General features: G+C 41.9%; 1 protein-coding gene across 6 annotated transcripts in view; it reads left to right on the top strand.

The window, feature by feature from the left end:
• Positions 1–18633, top strand: part of cacna2d3a (calcium channel, voltage-dependent, alpha 2/delta subunit 3a) — a 100520-nt gene that overhangs the window by 33062 nt on the left and 48825 nt on the right. For all 6 annotated transcript variants that reach the window (XR_015101389.1, XR_015101391.1, XR_015101390.1 and 3 more), the window contains exons 5-10: positions 5486–5648; positions 7880–8011; positions 8557–8768; positions 9651–9725; positions 12174–12263; positions 13526–13639. Coding sequence is in view for 3 of the 6 variants with exons in the window: in XM_086115739.1 (XP_085971865.1) it covers positions 5486–5648; positions 7880–8011; positions 8557–8768; positions 9651–9725; positions 12174–12263; positions 13526–13639 (786 nt within the window). In the remaining 3 variants the exon portion in view is untranslated. The remainder of the gene's footprint in view (positions 1–5485; positions 5649–7879; positions 8012–8556; positions 8769–9650; positions 9726–12173; positions 12264–13525; positions 13640–18633) is intronic.

Raw genomic sequence — 18633 nt, 5'->3', positions numbered from 1 at the left:
CTTCTGAAAGATGGTGATGATGAGTAGTACTGACATTTGCCTCAGTGTGACAAGATTTGTTTGTTAATGTTCCCAATCTCCGTGTCACAGTGTGTTATGATGCTTTTCTATTCATATAAAAATTGTACTGTACTTGTGCACATTTTGGACTTTGGGAGTTCCGATATGACCGATATATTGTTAAACTTTTGTAACTTTATACTCTCAGAAAAAATCAAAAGTTACTGGAGGGGTTCATTTTTATGGTGTATTTACCCTGTTGAATTCACAATTGAATTGAATTGAATACACCTTTATTGTCAAATGTGCTCTACGTGATATGTATGTATGTATGTTCGTGTATGAACCCCTAGGTACAAATACATACTATTTATGTTTAGAAAAGGTACACAAATGGTCCAAATGGGAAAAGAGAACATTTCTGTACCTTGTATGTAGATACAAGAGTAGGAATGCGTATATGAATTCTGGTTGGTGATTTTTCACTGTTTTAGACATTAGGTTACGAAAGAATATGACAAGCCAAGCCCGAAAACAATATTACAATGCTCCTTGTACACGTCGAGATGGAAAAAAAAGTCACACCCCAAAAAGGCATTCCAATTTCTGGTAAAAGTCATCACAAAAATAAAACTTTACTCACTACATACAGGCGTATTATATACGTGCCAGTGATCAGCCCATTCACGTGACCCTTTAAGGCATCTGTGTCAAACCGAAGGCCCGGGGGCCAGATCTGGCTCGCCACACTTCGTGGCCCGCGAAAACAAATCAAACATGTCAACTTCCATGATGCTTGCTAAAATCTCTAACAAAATTTAACATTCTCATATGTAATAAATAACATATTGTAAGAATTTTCTTGTTACCCAAACCCCACATTACAGTAACTTAAACGTTAATAAACCGTAATTATTGACTTTTTATACGGTTTCAGTCATAGCGGCCCTCCAAGGGAAACAGTACCGGTAACTAAAATGTGGCCCATGACAAAAATTAGTTTGACACCCCTGCTTTAAGGGTACAAATATAGCACTTATTTTTTTCTTACGGTATACACTCCTGATTCACATTAGCATTCGCATGTTAGTAGACCCTTCTTGGATCTACCCACTTTGCGAAAGATACCACGGAAATCTTCACACAGTCTTGGAAATGCAAAAAAATAAAAAATAAAATAAATCTAGCATCGACCTGATGCAGTCTAAGTGTTTTAAAGTAAAATAATAAACCAAACTTTTTCACTTTTGCCTACTCTTTAATACTTTTTTTTTTTGGTTAGTATTTGCACGAGGGGCGTTCAGCACAAATCTGGGCTTGCCCCCAGGTTATTTCTTACACTGTTGTGTTTACCCCCAAATTACCTGTATCCATGCCCCCAGTTGTTTTCCACTCATACTTTCACACCCTGGGAGTGATGAAAGTTGAAAGTGAACACCAGAGGGTTGAGGCGTCACGGTCCTCTCTGTTGCCCTATCTCGTTCCTCCTTGTGGCTGTGACTCAATTTTATGCTTTTTGTGCGTGTGCGTGTGCGTGTGCGTGTGCGTGCGCGTGTGTGTGTGTGTGTGTGTGTGTGTGTGTGTGTGTGAGAGAGAAAGCAACACTAAATAGCCCGTTTACATAAATTGTGTATAAAATATGGACTTTTTGTCTTTCAACTTTTAATTCACCTTTTTGGATCACAAAAGGATATATTCTGCTACATATATTGAAATGTAAACAAATTGTTTGTTGTGCTGTTGTCTTAAACACTTGCTAGATACTAAACGTGGAAAATACTGATGTTGTTATGAAACATAAGAACACAATTGTACTGTATTTGGAGACTGAAAGCACACCTGTGTTTTTTTTCCTGACAACTAAAAAGTTAAAAAGCAGAAAACTGAAAAAAAACTAAATTTTGTGATTTCCTCGTTTGTGAATACCGTACACAGCAAAGGAATAAATAACAAACACTTTTGAGACAGTCCAGTCTCCTACATTTTACTGACATTGTTCTGTTGGGGTAACGCTCAAGGAAATGCCAAAATAAATTCTGTAGGGGGGGCTATAGAATTTATTTAGTGATTTCCTCGCTTGATTTTCTGTTTTGATGCATTATTTTCAATGTTCGTAGTTTCATTGAAGTAATCGTTAATTTACATTTTTCGGAGGCGGTCATGAACACCTCTCGAGTCAAATGGAAGGAGCATAGCTCCATCTAGTGGATGCATTGTAGATTGCGCCTTATAATTCAGTGCGTCCGATATGTGAAAAAAATTACAAAATAGGCCATTCATTGAAGGTGTGCCTCATAATCCAGTGCACCTTTTAGTGCGGAAAATACGGTATATGATATTCTGGTACCACTTCATTTCATTTCAATTTATTTCTGCAAGTATTGAGCAGATGTGGGAGACAAATTGCGACTAAATTTTTTGCCTTTCCAGACAGCCTCCAAACGGCAGGTACAAAGCGGCACGCGCAGTTTTGACAGCTCAGCGAAGGCAAACTGAGAGGTGACAGAGAGAACTTTTCTGCTTGTGTACACAGTTTTGACATGTCAAGAACAAAAATCATCGCCACATATGGTCTTATGGAGTAATCTAATTTTGGAGCTTCTGAATGGTGTCAGGGCTGTCTTTGCAGCCAGTCACAAGAAGGAGTCATGCCAGATGACAAATATGACAAAACTACTTTCTTCTCGTCATTTCTTTGTACCTGGGTCATTTGTATTTAGAGTACTGTGACACTTGATGCTGCTGTCTCCCAAAGCAGATTTTTCAAGTGTGCTGCCAGGAGTCAATACATCTAGTTCCCACAAACTCAGCTTTGTATGTATTGTTTTTTGTTGGATGTATTTTTTGACTTCTCCAGAACGATCGGAACATTACATCTCTTAACTGTAACTTCAAACCCCATTTCATACTTGCGGTTCTCTCGTCATTTACCCTTGGTAGAAACCATCAGCGCGACCTAAAGTGCAAAAACCTCTTTTAAAATATGATGGTCGCCTTTACTCTTACACCTGTTTCCAATCGTTTCTGCAATCTGTTAGAGTGAGTGAATACGCAGTTTACCGGCCGCTATTTGGGATCTGAGTAAATCAGGCCCTCAGTGATTAAATGTCTTGCACCATCACAGATTGCTTTCATTTCCCAATCCCACCACCACTTTCCAGTTAGATGTATCAGATTGCTTCCAGGCTACACAATGACGAGAATGATCAAATACTTCAATCAACTATCAGCCTGGCAAATGACTTGGAAAATATGAATAAAATCACACATTTCACACCACCAGAAGAAAGAAGGAAAGGGAAACCAAGCTAAAACAAGCATCGAACTGACAACAGTCCCGAAAACGTGTATATGTACTGTACTAGTTTGACAACCTCTTTTTTCCGAAGCAGGGAACAAAGATTTGCTATTTACTTGCTCTTGTACCCCACCTCACCCTCTCATCTTCTCTCCAGCCCACACTGAGTGGGTGCCGTTGGTGCAAATGCGGTCTTTCAGCATAAAGATCAGGTTGTTAACACCATGATCAGGGACTGCATTAGTGGCACCGGGCACTCCTTTACTGGCTCTACTACTAGAATTGCATAATTGACTTTACACAAACACCTACACATGGACACGCGCGCGCTCAAACACACGCGAACAGGAGCTTGCACAGATGCAAAGACACATTTACACACCCACGCTCACTCCAAAAGTGCTGAAACTCTCAAGCTAATGGATGTAGTTTTAATCAAAATTAAAGCCCACATGCTGTGAATTTAAATAAGTCTATCAATGGCGTCATTAACCGCCATTTTGTTGTACTCCGTTCATCTCACTGTACATGCTCTATACAATACTTCATACCAATAGTTTAACATGACATTTATCGGGGGTTAATTTTGTCCCCCCCAGAATTCATTGGGTTATATAAATTACATTTTTGGTGATAAGATCACATTTTGCGTTCATTACCTTCTTTTGAGATTTTTACGCAACGGCGAGGAAGAGAAAGCACACAGAGATGGTAGGTTAAGGTAATGAAACATGAACAATGAACACTAGCTGAGCGGAAAGACTCAAAGCAAGCGTTAAAGAGGCAATGAGGGAAAAAGCAGATGGGCAGGATCGGAGCGCCGTTTAAAATGCCTCGTGACCAAAGCAAGGCAGTTTTATTTCAAAAGCGCATTTTTGATACAAGGTAACTCAATGTGCTTCACATAGTGACAATACAACATTTGAAGACAGAAAGTTTGGGGGGGGGGGGGGTAATGGAATAATTTATGACATTTAAAAGCAAAATAGAGAAAAAAAAGTCGCTTACTGAAATTACTAAAAACGTACAGCGCATGAGCATTTGGGCAAAAAACGTTTTTATAGAAATGCTCGAAAAGACCTTGATCATCAGTAACGGATAGCGGTGAGGTATAGTATTTGTGACTGCATCTGAAAAGGAAAATGAAAACGAATTTTATGAAAGTACCGGTAATACTCTCAGCTTCCCTCGTTTTAGTCCATGCAGGGGGTTTGCCCATGAGAATGGAGCATGCACAGCGTTTGCTATCATGAAAAACTTGCAGCCATTTCTCTAATCGGTGCATAGCTTTTTGTACAAATTGTTCCAAAATTATCAGGTGGACATGTTGGAGTGTGTAGTTAGTTAACGAACAAAAAGGTGTTGAAACAATGCCTGGCTGGCACATTGTATGTGGTCATGTTGTTGGTTGCTTCAAACTCTCTGTTTTTAGCTTACGATAGTGAAGCTTTTATACATGCATTGAAAAATTGATGCTGACAAAATGTAATAAATACATACTATACTATAAATGTATTTTGCATGTATGCACATATTCTGCCCATATTTGAAAAAGTGTTGCTTTGTGCATTCCTATGTGCCAGCCCAGCAGGACTGATTAAAAAAACAAAAAATTGTGGCCGGCTCCAGCATTTCAGTGGCCCCTCTCTGTTCTCAATTGTGAGGCAGGTGTGGTCACCACAATTGCATTTTGATGCTCAGCACTGACTAATACCGGCGTGTTAATGTTTCATTTTATTGTGAGACCATTGTCCCTTTTCCACTGTCCCTGGACATTCTAATCGACGTGCTCTCCCCCCAGGGCGTAGCCACGGGTGGTGTCTTTGCTTCGGGGATGCAGGGAGCCATGTGTGCTATATTTATCTAGCGCCATCATTTATTAATAGTCTTTCCAGTATACGCGGCACTAAAAATACAGCGAAGCCAGGGCACCGCATGCAGCATGTTGATAGGAAAGGAGTGTGCAGGCGAGAGGGGAGAATTGCCAACTCAGCATTTTATCACACTACCATCATACATGTCTGGGATGATTCGGAGATTCGGGTTACGTAAGTAACTCCGATACTCTCTGAGTCAGCGCTTCCATGACCGAGACGTCCTGTGCAAGTGAATGGCGGTTTCAAGTGTCTTTATTTATCTGCAAATTCCTCATGGGACACCACCTTTTTGTTTCTTTCTTGTTCCCAGTATGAATACTTCAATGCAGTGCTGATCAATGAAGTGGATGAGGAGGGGAACAATGTAGAGCTGGGAGGAGAGTTCATCCTGCAACCCGACGATCACTTCAACAACCTGTCTGTCAACCTTAGTCTCAGCGTGGTCCAAGTGCCCACTAACATGTACAACAAGGGTATGTTTGCGACCTCGCTTTGGCATCATTCACTGCAAACTCCAATTCAGAGACATGCTCTACTTTTTCAATGTGAGAAATGCTCATTTCTACTTCTGAGGGGATAATTGTATATTGAATAATTCAGACGTGAAAATGATGCATTTTTTTTTCCCGCACACTGTGTCTGCATTTGCATTTTTGAAACACTTTCCATTATTTCAGTCACACGCTTTCTTTAAATTAATAGCTAAGAAGTCAAACGAGTGTTTGACTTCTTAGCTATCTTTATTCACCGGTCACGCAGGCAGACCAATGAAGGCAGACCTTTGAATTGTCCTGAGTAGACAGACCACATGTCGCGAGGGCTTAAGTCGGCTATAGCAGGCAGAACTATGTGGGGAAGGCGCAGAAAAGCGAAGGAAGTAGGTTAAGTCAAACTGATGGAAGGCCCAAGAAACACTTGAATAATTGCGAGGTGATGGGAGGGAAGAAAAAAAAATCTAATGAGAGTGACAGAAGGAGATTGAAGGAAATGGAGAGGAAGTGAATGAAAATTCTCTGAGTGAGACTGACAGGCTAATGCAAGGAGAGGAAGCGTACTCTTGATTTGATTCCCTGGCAAATGAATAGTACGGGCCACAGACCGAGAGGGAAAGAGCTCGAAGAGTTTTTAAATCCTTGGGCTTTGTTCACCGATAGTGAGAACGTGGATGTATTTGCTGGGACTGCAGGGATCTTTTTTGGTGGGCAACAGCTTTGGCCTACTGCAGAAAAAAACCCCACTAAGAGGCTTGGATTAGAGGAAAGAATGATTTTTTGAACACTTTCATTAAAGTAGGCGTGCTTTGAAGTCGGGGTTGCATGTCTCCAAGACCCGGACCGTTTTTGAGTTATGACCTCCTCATCCTGTTGCACTTGGCTTCAATGCTGTGTCAGAAAACAAAACGACAATGCGCTTCCGTCGATCACGGCAAACAATATAGAGCAAAATATAATACAAAACATTGCATTGTATTTACACTCTGGTTTATGTATCGCATATAGGATTGTTTGGGACTCTGCACTGTGCGGATGAATTGAGCGAATTGTTCGACAGACCGAAACTGCAAAATGCGGTGGCATTGTTGTGCAAATGCTTCACATCCAAATATCTCTCCCCTCCAATCCACGGAGGTGGCTTGGTGTTGCATATCAAGCTCGCTTCCAAAAGATTAATTCATTCATGGCTTATTGGCATGAATGATGACAGCATAACAATGGTGCCAGCATCGGAGATGATGAGGAACGTCTTATCTGCTCTTCTGTCTCCATTTCACGCCTGCACTGCTTGTGCCTGCCTCTCCAACCGCACTTAATTCATTTCTTCATGTCAGGCTTGTGTGCACACTTTTACTTTTAAGATTTAAAATATTTTACTGGCAGCAGTGATCAATTAAAACACACATGGATTTTTTTTTTTAACGTACTACAGACCACCAAACAATATCTTGCATCATACACTGTTGTGCTTGTGTTTGTTGAACTATTTTCAAAAACCCGAATAAGACCCCTGGGTTACTCCTTTTCTAACCCAAATATTGTGTCAAGCCAACATGATCGGGTTGCATCCTTTGAACGGAGCGTTGGTATTTGTTCTGCGCATGCTCTTGCTCTGGGCATCTTGATATTTTTGGTACAGGAAATGCTAGCCTAACTTGAATACATTGATTTCCCCACAGCATTTTCATGTTATTTTCAATTTCTACGACAAACAAAGTGGTATGCAGACACCCGTCTGTACATCTGGTGCACAAACTCACCAGAAATACCCAAAGAGACAACAATCATGGCCATGCTTGGAGACGCACCACAGCGGCACACTTTTGGAGCCAGGAGAAAACAGACTGCTTTATTTTTGCTGTGAATATAATGCGTTTTATTGACGAGACGAAGTAACAGGGGGATATGACGTCTATTTGCGTCACAGCATCTGTGCGTCGCCGTTTCACGCAGAATATTTCAATGCCGGAGTAAACGGGTTATTCCGAATGTTTCAGAAATCGGAATTTTGACCGCGACCCGAAAATTGACTGCATATAAACGTAGTCATTGTTACACAGCAGGGCAAACTTTGTACAGCAGTTTGACTGAAAACACAAAAACACCGTGCACTGATGTCAGCGCATGTCTTAAGTTGTTGAATATTTTTGACTGAAATCCCCTTTTTCTCCCTCTGCCACCATCCCCCCCTCCCACTCATGAATCATTAGACTCTGCCATCGTGAATGGAGTGCACTGGTCAGAAGCCTTGAACAAAGTGTTTGTGGATAACTTTGAGAGAGACCCATCACTCACATGGCAGTACTTTGGCAGTGCCAAAGGCTTTTTCAGACAGTACCCGGGTAAGTGTGTGTTTGTGTGTTCGCTTCTCGTTCAGCTGCGGGGTATTCCTGTGTGTTTTGTCTCCCATCTTCCTGAAATGCTGCGCATGCCGCGCGTGAATGTCCAGTTATTTATAATAATGTACCGGTAATAATTTTTTAACTGTTTTTTTTTAATGGGGGGGGGGTGCATGCAAATACTTGTTTTTGGTCGCAAAAATCTTGGTTTTTCTACTTTCTCTTTTTCATAATTTTTGCTGCTGTAAATTGCGAACTTCTCCATTGTGAGACAAATAAAGTTTTGTTTTTCTTCTTCTTCTACCATCTGCCTGACATTGAAGAGAACATAAACAGAAGTAGCATAATTAAATAGCTCTGAATACAAATAATATTTGATTGCTTGGGCTTTTTTAGGACAACAACAAAAAGTGCTTTCGGTTTATTTTGTGCTCAGTGTATCGAGGACTAAGAATCCTCAAGAAAGTGGGGGAAATGTATTCGCTGTTTTCTTTGGTGCTGTTGTCACTCATACAATCAATGTGATGAACATCTTTCCACTATCCAAGGGATAAAATGGAAACCGGATGAGCACGGGGTCATTGCTTTTGACTGCCGGAACAGGAAGTGGTACATCCAGGCTGCTACCTCCCCAAAGGATGTGGTGATTCTTGTTGATGTCAGCGGAAGCATGAAAGGTCTCAGACTGACCATTGCTAGGCAAACTGTCTCCTCCATCTTGGACACTCTGGGAGACGATGACTTCTTCAACATCATTGCTGTAAGTCCACACAGTTACGCTGTAAAGAATTAGAGACATGCCTTTGAACCTCACTTAGTTTTGGATTCAGATAGAGACGCACAAGCCCGGATATACTCTTGCCGAGATAAGAGGAAATGCCTGAACAAATCAGCTTTCTCCCTAGTCACGCTCTCAGCCAATTAGCAGTCTGCTAAATGAAGATTTGAAGCGCAAAAAAAAAAGAATTGTTGATTGGATCCCGCCTCAGGCATCCAAACCATTGTTACTCTGTGTGTGTGTGTGTGTGTGTGTGTGTGTCACCACGCATACGTCTGTGTCTGATGCTGTTTCACATCAAAATGTAGCCTGTCACATTGCCAGCCCACATTCTGTCTCGCCACAAAACAAAGTTGTCATTATCGTTTCATAGCCTAATCACGTTATTTCGAAAAATCTTTTCGAAAAGTCAAGAAGGATTGGGAAAAGATGTTTCCCATTACATTTGGGCTCATTTCCTTTTTATTGTTTCACTTGTTATTGTTACATTGTACTCATAATTGCACACACACAAAAAAAGAGTTCAAGCCCAAAGAAACATTCTTTTGACAGCAAAGATTGTTTTAATGGATTAATTTGCTTTGTTACAAAATAATCGTATTTTCGTTTGTGGCTTCTTTACGCATAAATAAATTGGGGAGTGGTGGGAATGTTAGACTCCATCTCTTGTCTTTCATGCACTTTTTTTTGTTTTTGTTTTTTATTATCGCTCTGTGGCAGGCATTCCAGTTCATGGATAGTCTGAGTGTGCGGCACATTGCACGTCTTCACATCAGGCACTACTTAGCCGCTGAATTAAATAAGTGTATTGTACATTTGGTGAAAATGAATGTTAACTTAGAGATTCCGTTTGTATTGTTTCAGTACAATGAGGAATTGCATTATGTGGAGCCATGCCTAAATGGAACATTGGTGCAAGCTGACGTCGCCAACAAAGATGTGAGTCCTCTTTCCGTCTCCTATTATTTCCATCCGACAAAAGACAGGCACCTCTAAGAATATCAAAAAGTGTCAAATTGAGCCGTTTTCTGAAGCTAAATGGGGGTGGTTTCAAAGCCGTACGCCCATTGGGTTCGTGGTGTTGTGCGGTCGACTCGACCCGAAATCTTAACATTTGAATATACCTCATATATTGATCACATGTGGCTTCTGGAATGCATCTTCTGCAATAGATCCTGCACCATTGTATGAAATATCTACAATTATCAGAGTCTAATTGCCCCCCACCGCCATCTTAAATCATGCAGTTTTTCACGCCTGTTAAACCACGCCTGTGTTTCTACTTTTCCACCCTTGTTTACCATCTAGTGTTAATTTTTCATTGTGCTAAAATGTGTTTAACAGTTTAAATGCAGTATTTTAGCTGACATTTTTGGGCGGTAAATATCGGCGCTTGTTGTTGCACTCCTGTAATAAGTATTGTCTCCTGTGTCATGCTATATTTTATTTCACGAGAAATATTGGTGCTGTTGGACTTCCAGTGTTTGTCAGTGGTGCCAAAACAGCAGGGGGCTTCGCTCCCCCCAAATTCTAAAGGCTCTATACTGTCAATTAAGTTGAGTTTCAGTTGAATCTTTTGGAATTCCAATTTGAAATTAAATCGCGAAACTGTATTTGATCCAGGTTTTTGTTTGAGAATTGTGAGCTTGTATTGTACATATCTCAGCGCCATGAAACATTTGCCACAACATTGTTTTTGACTCCTTTGGCCATCATCTGGCTTAATGTCCACTCTGGTAAGGATTTGGACTGCCAAATAATAATACCTGTACCTCTTTTTAGTGGATCACACATTGTGTTATTTTCTTCAGTTCGAACCTGTTGAAAAAAGTTGCTGTTGTCGAGCCCTGTTATACCTTTAGGCATGAATCATTTCAAATGTAGAATTTGCATATGGGTCAGTATAACACATTCACTCACTTCAGGCGGAGTCTTCAAAAACTTCAATAAAAAAGATGAAAAGTACCCCTTCATTTTACCCCTCTTTTTCTTAAGAAAGTAAACAACCCCCAAGTCCTTCTGTTCAAAACTATGATTCATAATGCCGCAGCAGTGCATACACAAAGAAATTGAAAGTCATATCAAATTCACTGGTACTCATCAATATTAATACTGGCAGTCGTATCAATTTTATCAATATTTATATTGATCTGCGAATAGTAGACCTTTAATGTGGATACACGGTCATATCACTCAAAGTGGCTCATGCAATCATAAGCTTTTATGAAAAAGCGCTCAATTATTATTAATTATGACTTCAGAGCTGGCTGTAAAACCAGTTACAGTGCGCACAAGCTAGCAGCTCCTCCCACAGGCACACCGTTGCGATATGGATCGATTGTCCCACTGTGTTGGGACATGTATAGGAATCTGACCTCAGCAAACATAAAGAACACGTTCTTTCCCGCAGTCACACTCAAATGTAGCAGGTAATATATGCTGTGCTCTGGGGTGTAGCTATTTATTGCAACCGATTAGCCTTTTTTTCCACATGCTAAGGAAAAGGTTGTGCCTGTTTCCATTTCCACTCATATGGGTGATGCTGGAAGTTGTTTTGATGCAATTACGGTACATGTTAGTGATGTGTGTGGGTGGTGCGTGTTTGTGTGCTGAAATGAGCAGACACTGATAGAGACTTAATACAGTTTTGGCCTCCCACTGAGTGTGGAGAACCTTCTCTCCTCCCAGTGGAGCCAAAGACCCCAGGCCATAAATAAAGAGGGAGTGGAAAATGAAGGTGGGGAGAAAAATAATAATTGCGGATGGTTACAGTGTGGGTAGAATGTTGATACAGCTGTCCATAGATGCCCAAAACGTGAAAATGTGTAAACACTGATTCCCTGTTTGGTTGGGTAAATTAAAGACCAATAGGACACAGTGAAGGTGTGTCATCATTGAGACAGGGAGCATCGCAACAATGCAAAAGTTCCCTTTTCCACAATATGCAACAAAAGTGAAACCATCAAGTCGATTTCTTTTCTATTTGGATTGATGTGAAGTATGTGTCAATTGTGCCAATACAAAAAGTTTACATTTTTTAGAGCTGTCACTTGATGGTAAATAAAATAAACATCTACACTTGATGCATTGCATTCGTTGCATTTCCCTGGCCTGTCGCTTGAAAGCTACTTTAATGTCACCTAATTATAGATCTTGAATTTAGCATCCTATCTAAACATTACATAAGTGTGGAACTGCCAATGTGGAATATACAGTTTTGATTGAACAGCTTTATCAATACGTTTGAGTGACTTTGTGGTCCATTCGAACGACTGGATCAAGCCATTCCTAACAACTTTGCAGTATGTGCAAAATACACGTCCCAAAAATTTGCAGAGGCAGGGAAGCAAAACACACTTTTTCAAATATTTTCCTCTATTTTTCCAGCATTTCCGGGAGCACCTTTACAAGCTGTTTGCTCAAGGCATCGGAATGTTAGACATTGCTTTAAGTGAGGCCTTCAATCTTCTCAGTGAGGTAAGAACTCTGGCAAATACGGTCTTCAACTCGTGGCCCGGGGGGCATTTGTGGCCGGCAAGATATTTTGTGGCCCCCTACTTGACATCATGGTTTTTTGTTTGGCCCTCACCTTTTTTGCCATGTCGTTGCCCTTGACATTTTGCGTTGAGAAAAAAAAAAGTGTGAATTACTTATGGGCTACCAATCACTCAGGCTCATGACAGATTTCAGTGAAATGTAATTCTGAAGTGACACCAAGTGGAAGGAAAAGATATCCTGTCACCCAGTTCCAATCAGACCCTTTTCAAAACCTGCCCTGAAGAGGGAGGTTGGCGACGAGAACAGCCAATTTCAGGAAAAACCAGGAGATGAAATGTTTTGTTGAGCAAACGGTTATGTCAAAATGTCTTGAACATACAGAGAAAGTTGCGGTGCCAGAAATCAGCCGTCATTTCTTAACCAAACATGCTGAGCAGAATGCAAAGTCAAGTGGAAATAAGAAATATGCCTGGGTCACACATTTTCTTCATGTTCTGAAGAACCGTGAATGTTCTGTACTGTTATTAATTAAGATTGAGAAGATTGTTTTCATTTCGTTTAACTTTTTATTTGAATAACCGAACCACTCTTTTGTGGATTGCTTGATGCAGCCCACAAAGAAACTGTCCCCAGGACACCCCCGCCACATAAACTGAGATTTAGACCGCTGTAACATCGTCACTACACTGCAATTGGTGGTCTATGCAACACGATCATGCAACCGCATGTAAGCCGAAGCAGGCATGGCTCCAGGATTTTTTATTTCCTCTCCTGGAGCTTAAAGGGAGGCTGGATCGATATGTATAGACCCTAAGAGAATCATTCCTAAATACATTTAAGAGTATAAAATAAAAGGATGGAGTGTCTTAGTTGGGGCTGTACAGATGTCTTGCATTATGCAAAAGTACTCAGACATGCCGGTACAGATTATTCAATTTTCAGCATGCAGGGCAACAAGTGACAGTGAAGGGAAGTTACACAATGAGTCCAATCATTTCATCTCAGTAAAGTACTGTCACAACAGATCCTCAGTCACTGGAAACGGTATGCTAATAGGAATATCCGTTTCAGTTTGATTGGTTCATGAAAGCTGATTAAAGATGCATTGCCTTCTGCAAAGTGGAATGATATTCAGTGCTGTGTTTGGCATGTTGATTTTCAATCTGTTTGCATTGTGGTGCCGTTTCTGGTATCCTCCAGTAACCCTGCCCTCCTTTCTCACTCGCTCTCCGTCTTCGCAGTTCAACGAGACCGGTAGGGGCAGTGAGTGTAGCCAAGCCATTATGCTGGTTACAGATGGAGCGGTGGATACGTACGATGCCATCTTTGCCAAGTTCAACTGGCCAGACAGGAAGGTAGCGTATTATAATATGCACACAACACTCTTTATTGTCAGTATTGTGTTAAAGGGCAATTTTATATTGAGGTCACCAACAGCGGACTATGAATACATTTTACATTTTAAGAAGTTTTGATTATCATAGTATAATGCATACTCTTTTTATTAGATTCCTCAAAGCCACCACTTTAGATAGTAAATAGAAGCAATAATAAATCAGGAGAGGTTGTTCTAATACTATGGGCTTTGGAAGTCAAGTTTGCGGTAGGTTTTCGGTGGTGATTTAAGGTCTGTGGAGTTGCAGATGCGTTGGGGAAGGGAGTTCCATAGGGATGGGGCAGCAATGGAAAAGGCTTGGTCCGGACCAGATTCTGGACCTGGTACCGTGTGGTACCTTTGAATTGGATGCGATGAGGAATTGGGAGCCAGTGGGCACAACAAGTCCCTCTCTCAACCTGGCAATGCATGATTGTTTTGCTGTCAACACAGTGTTGTGATTGTCACTGGGTTGGGAAGCAAACGTGAACGATTGAGCCGGTCCCCCTTGACCTGCTGTTACATCATTAAAATAAAATAAAAAATATATTCCTGAATCTGTCCTCAGGGGCATTTTTGTTGCTCCTACTTTTATAGTAAAGGAAGGAATTGGAGGCACATGTGAGTGTTTTAGTGCACATGTTGTGCTCTCGAGATGCAACGATTCACAGACTAATCAACAACAATCAATAACGCTGGGGAACAATTAAAAAAAAATGTTGAGTTCGATTTTTATGATGATGAGGGCTAAAATTGGCATGCTGATTCCAAAGAGTTTTTTTTCTCCACAGCGTACTCTTCAGATTAGCAAAGGCCCACTGATTAGCTGTAGTTAGACTGTTGTAAGAGCATCTTTCTTATGTCTATAATACATTTATTTTATAATAATACATTTTATTTGTGGGCGCTTTTCTAGAAACTCAAGGACACCTTACAACAAGCAGTTAAAATCACAAACACAATGTTAAAAACAGCATCAAATAAAATAAGAAAAAAATACAACAAAAAATAAATAAATAAAAATAATGGCTTTATGGTCCGAGTGAGTAGGCTTGTCTAAACAGATGTGTTTTGAGGCTGGATTTGAAATGTGTTAATGAGTCCGTATTACGAAGGTCAGCGGGGAGTGTGTTCCAGAGCTGGGGAGCAGAGCGACTGAAGGCTCTGTTTCCCATGGTGACGAGGCGAGCAGGGGGGACAGAGAGGAGGAGAGAGGAGGAAGAACGAAGAGAGCGGGCAGGTGTAGGAATATGGATGAGGTCAGATAGGTATGGAGGGGCTAGGTTATGGATGGATTTGAATGTGAGGAGCAGGATTTTATATTGAATGCGGTGTAAAATGGGGAGCCAGTGGAGATGTTGGAGGACAGGTGTAATATGGTTTATGTATGGTGTGAGTGTGATAATGCGGGCGGCTGAATTTTGGACCAGCTGAAGCTTATGGAGGGTTTTTTGAGGGAGACCGAGCAGGAGGGAATTACAGTAATCGAGTCGCGAGGTGACGAGGGTATGAACAAGTATAGCAGTGGACTGAGGAGTGAGAGAAGAGCGGAGCCGGTGGATGTTTCTAAGATGATAATATGCAGAACGAGTGATGTGGTTGATATGTGAGGTGAAGGAGAGGGTGCTATCAAGGATGACACCCAGACTCTTGACCTGAGGAGAGGGGGAGACGGAAGAGCTGTCAAAGGGAATGGAGAAATTGTTTATTTTGTTTAGGGTGGATTTGGTGCCAATGAGGAGGAGTTCAGTTTTATTGCTATTTGAGGAAGTTTGAGGTGAACCAAGATTTTAATTCCTGCAGGCAGTTGGTTAGGGAGGATGGTGGGAGTATGGTATTAGGTTTGGTAGAGATGTAGAGCTGGGTGTCATCCGCGTAGCAGTGAAAGTGAATGTGATGTTTCCTGAAGATATTACCAAGGGGGAGAAGATAGATTAGAAACAGCAAGGGGCCAAGGACAGAACCCCGAGGAACACCTGAAGTGAGGGGAAAGGGGTGAGCTCTAAAACATTTGAGCTGGATAAACTGGGTGCGGTCAGAAAGATAGGAGCGGAACCAGGAGAGAGGGTTGCTGGTGATGCCAATGGAGGAGAGTCTGTCGAGGAGGATGGAGTGAGAGATGGTGTCAAAGGCTGCACTGAGGTCAAGCAGGAGGAGGATGGCGAGTGAACCGGAGTCGACAGAGAGAAGAAGGTCATTGCATATTTTGAGGAGGGCAGTTTCGGTACTATGGAGGGGACGGAAGCCAGATTGAAATTGTTCGTAGAGGTTATTGGAGGAAAGATGGGTGTGAAGTTGAGCAGCTACTGTTTTTTCTAGAAGTTTGGAGATGAACGGGAGGTTTGATATGGGACGAAAGTTATTCAAGTCGGAGGGATCAGAGCCAGGTTTCTTCAGTATGGGAGTGACAGCAGCAGTTTTGAGATGGGAGGGTACAATGCCAGTAGAGAGGGAAGTTTGAATAATGTTAGTGATGAGAGGGGAGAGGGCCGGGATAGAAGCTTTGACTAGAACAGTAGGGAGAGGGTCAAGTTGACAAGTAGAGGATTTGGACTTCTGGATTAAGATGGAGATTTGGTGGCCAGATGGGGAGGTGAATGCAGAGAACAGGTGTGTAGGAACCGGGGAGAATGGAGAAGGAGGGTTGGGAGCAGATGAAGGGGTGAGCTGCTGGTGGATAAATTGGATTTTGGATGTAAAAAATGAGGCCAGAGTATTACAAAAATCAGTGGAATAGAGATGTGAGGGAAGAGTGTCAGCAGGTTTGGTGAGTTTAGAAATGAGTGAAAAGAGTGATCTGGGGTTACCTTCATTGGAACTGATTAAACCAGAGTAGAAGATTGATTTGGCTTTGGATATTGAGTCCTTGTAATGGAGGAAGTGGGTAGTGTACATTTCTTTATGAATAGTGAGACCAGTTTTTCTGTATAATCTTTCAAGTTGACGGCCTTTTGATTTAAGTTGCCTGAGGGTAGGGGTAAACCAGGGTGCTGTTTGGTTGAAGGAGACAGTTCGGGTTTTGAGTGGGGCCAGGGTATTGAGAATGTTATGGAGGTTTGTATTGTAGTGTGTCAAAAACTCATCTGTTGTAGAAAGACAATCAGTACTGGGGAGGTTGTTGATAAGTGATTCTAAATTGTCCGGGTTAATGTCCTTGATTTTACGGAAATGTATAATGCGTTGTGGGTTGGATTTGACAAAGGACAGGTTAACATTGAATGAAAGCAATAGATGATCTGTGTATGGGAGGAGATCGGTTTTACAGTTTGTTGGTGATAATCCTATACAGCAGATCAAGTCCAGAATATGTCCTTTACTGTGTGTGGGAAAGTTGACAAACTGTTGAAAACCAAAACTGTCCAGACAGGAGGTAAGGTCTTTGGTGAGTGAGTTATTGATATTGTCCATGTGTATATTAAAATCTCCTAAGAGAATCACATTTGGTGATAGTGTATACAGATGAGTGAGGAGTGTAGTAATGTCAGTGATAAAATGCTTGTTTGGTTTTGGTGGACGGTAAATAGTGGCAATCAGTGTGGGAGTTGATCCAGAGAACTGTATAACTGTAGCTTCAAAAGATAAAAAAGCAGGCACATTTACGGGTGAAAATTTCCAATCCTCGCGCAGAATCATCGCGAGGCCACCTCCCCTCCCAGTCGTGCGAGGCACAGCGTGATAAACAAAGCCCGGTGGAGTAGCTTCATTAAGAGTACCATAATCGTTTGGTTGCTGCCAGGTCTCAGTCAGACACAGAATGTCAAACTCACGGTCTGTCAGGAGGTCGTGGACGAACTGGCCCTTGCTCGTAAGGGAACGGATGTTCAGTAGGCCGACGTTGACAGCAGTGCAACTGCGAGCGACCGCGATGCTATCCGACCTCGGGACGCGTGTTAACACAGAGGCATCCGCACGGCGTCCGGTGTTCTTCCGTGGGCGGCGAGCGGTGGACCAGAACGACCTGATGGAGCTGGAGTTGTCGTATTGATAGTTTCGACGTGAGCCCCGGTGAGTGCACCTTCGCCGGGGCACGTAAAGGATGTCCGGGTGTTGGAGCAGAGCAGGCGGTGGTGGACCGTGGGGATTAAAATAGGGTTTGAGCTCAGTGGCAGCATACTGGTGAAGCGCTTCCAATGGGTGGTGGAGAACAGACAGGACGAACCAGCAGAAAGCAAGCCACTCACAGCTGATCGACATAGCTGGACTGGAGTAATAAAGTCGGGAAGCAGCGACAGGTAGCAGGTAAGTTAGCCGCTAGCCGCAACTCGACGGCAACTCAACACTCGATGACAGGCAATGACAGTTCGACCGATCGAGTGTGGATTGATCGTTGTTCACTCAGTGACCATAAAAGCAGGTCGACAAAAATATGTCGACTTTAAAAGATCAAAAAATTGACTTAAAAATCAAAAAATCACGGGGAGTAGCGGCGTCCAAAAATTCGCCAGCGTTCACTCCGGAAGTGCTCACGTGACCACTATACACACAAGTCCATGTTTGAGCTTTCCAGTTGACATGCTAACTATCTGCCTGCACGTCACAATTCCGTAAAAACTGATGAAAGTGAAGGCCCAAGTTATTCCCATGTAGGTTTTTAGTGGTCCGTATTCTGAACCCACTTGCCGACTTCTGACTGCCTGCTGCCTCAAAGCTGAAGATCAGTGACAAGTGGAAACGCTTCCTATAGTTCAATTTATAAAATGCTCTGTTGATAATAGAAGTCTTCAGTCACTGTTCCTCCGCCGAGATTTTCTCCCCTCATCTGCTGCCGCTTTTCTTCAACCTCATAATCACACCAAGCGACTTTGTATCAGAATGGAAATGACTTTTTAAATTGTATTCCCTCCAGTAAATCCAAATCGTAATCATGAATTATTTTCAGAAATCACGGTTATAGGCTAGAGGTAAACAAATGTACGTTGGCATTTGTGTTGTATTCTTTTCAAACCGTATTCTTTATATTCATGTGTGCATTCA

The sequence above is a fragment of the Hippocampus guttulatus genome, chromosome 1 (genome assembly GCF_054856545.1).
Source record: "Hippocampus guttulatus isolate MCC_2025c chromosome 1, RoL_Hgut_1.0, whole genome shotgun sequence".
In the NCBI taxonomy this organism is placed as follows: domain Eukaryota; kingdom Metazoa; phylum Chordata; class Actinopteri; order Syngnathiformes; family Syngnathidae; genus Hippocampus; species Hippocampus guttulatus.
This window is presented reverse-complemented; position numbering and strand designations above follow the sequence as displayed.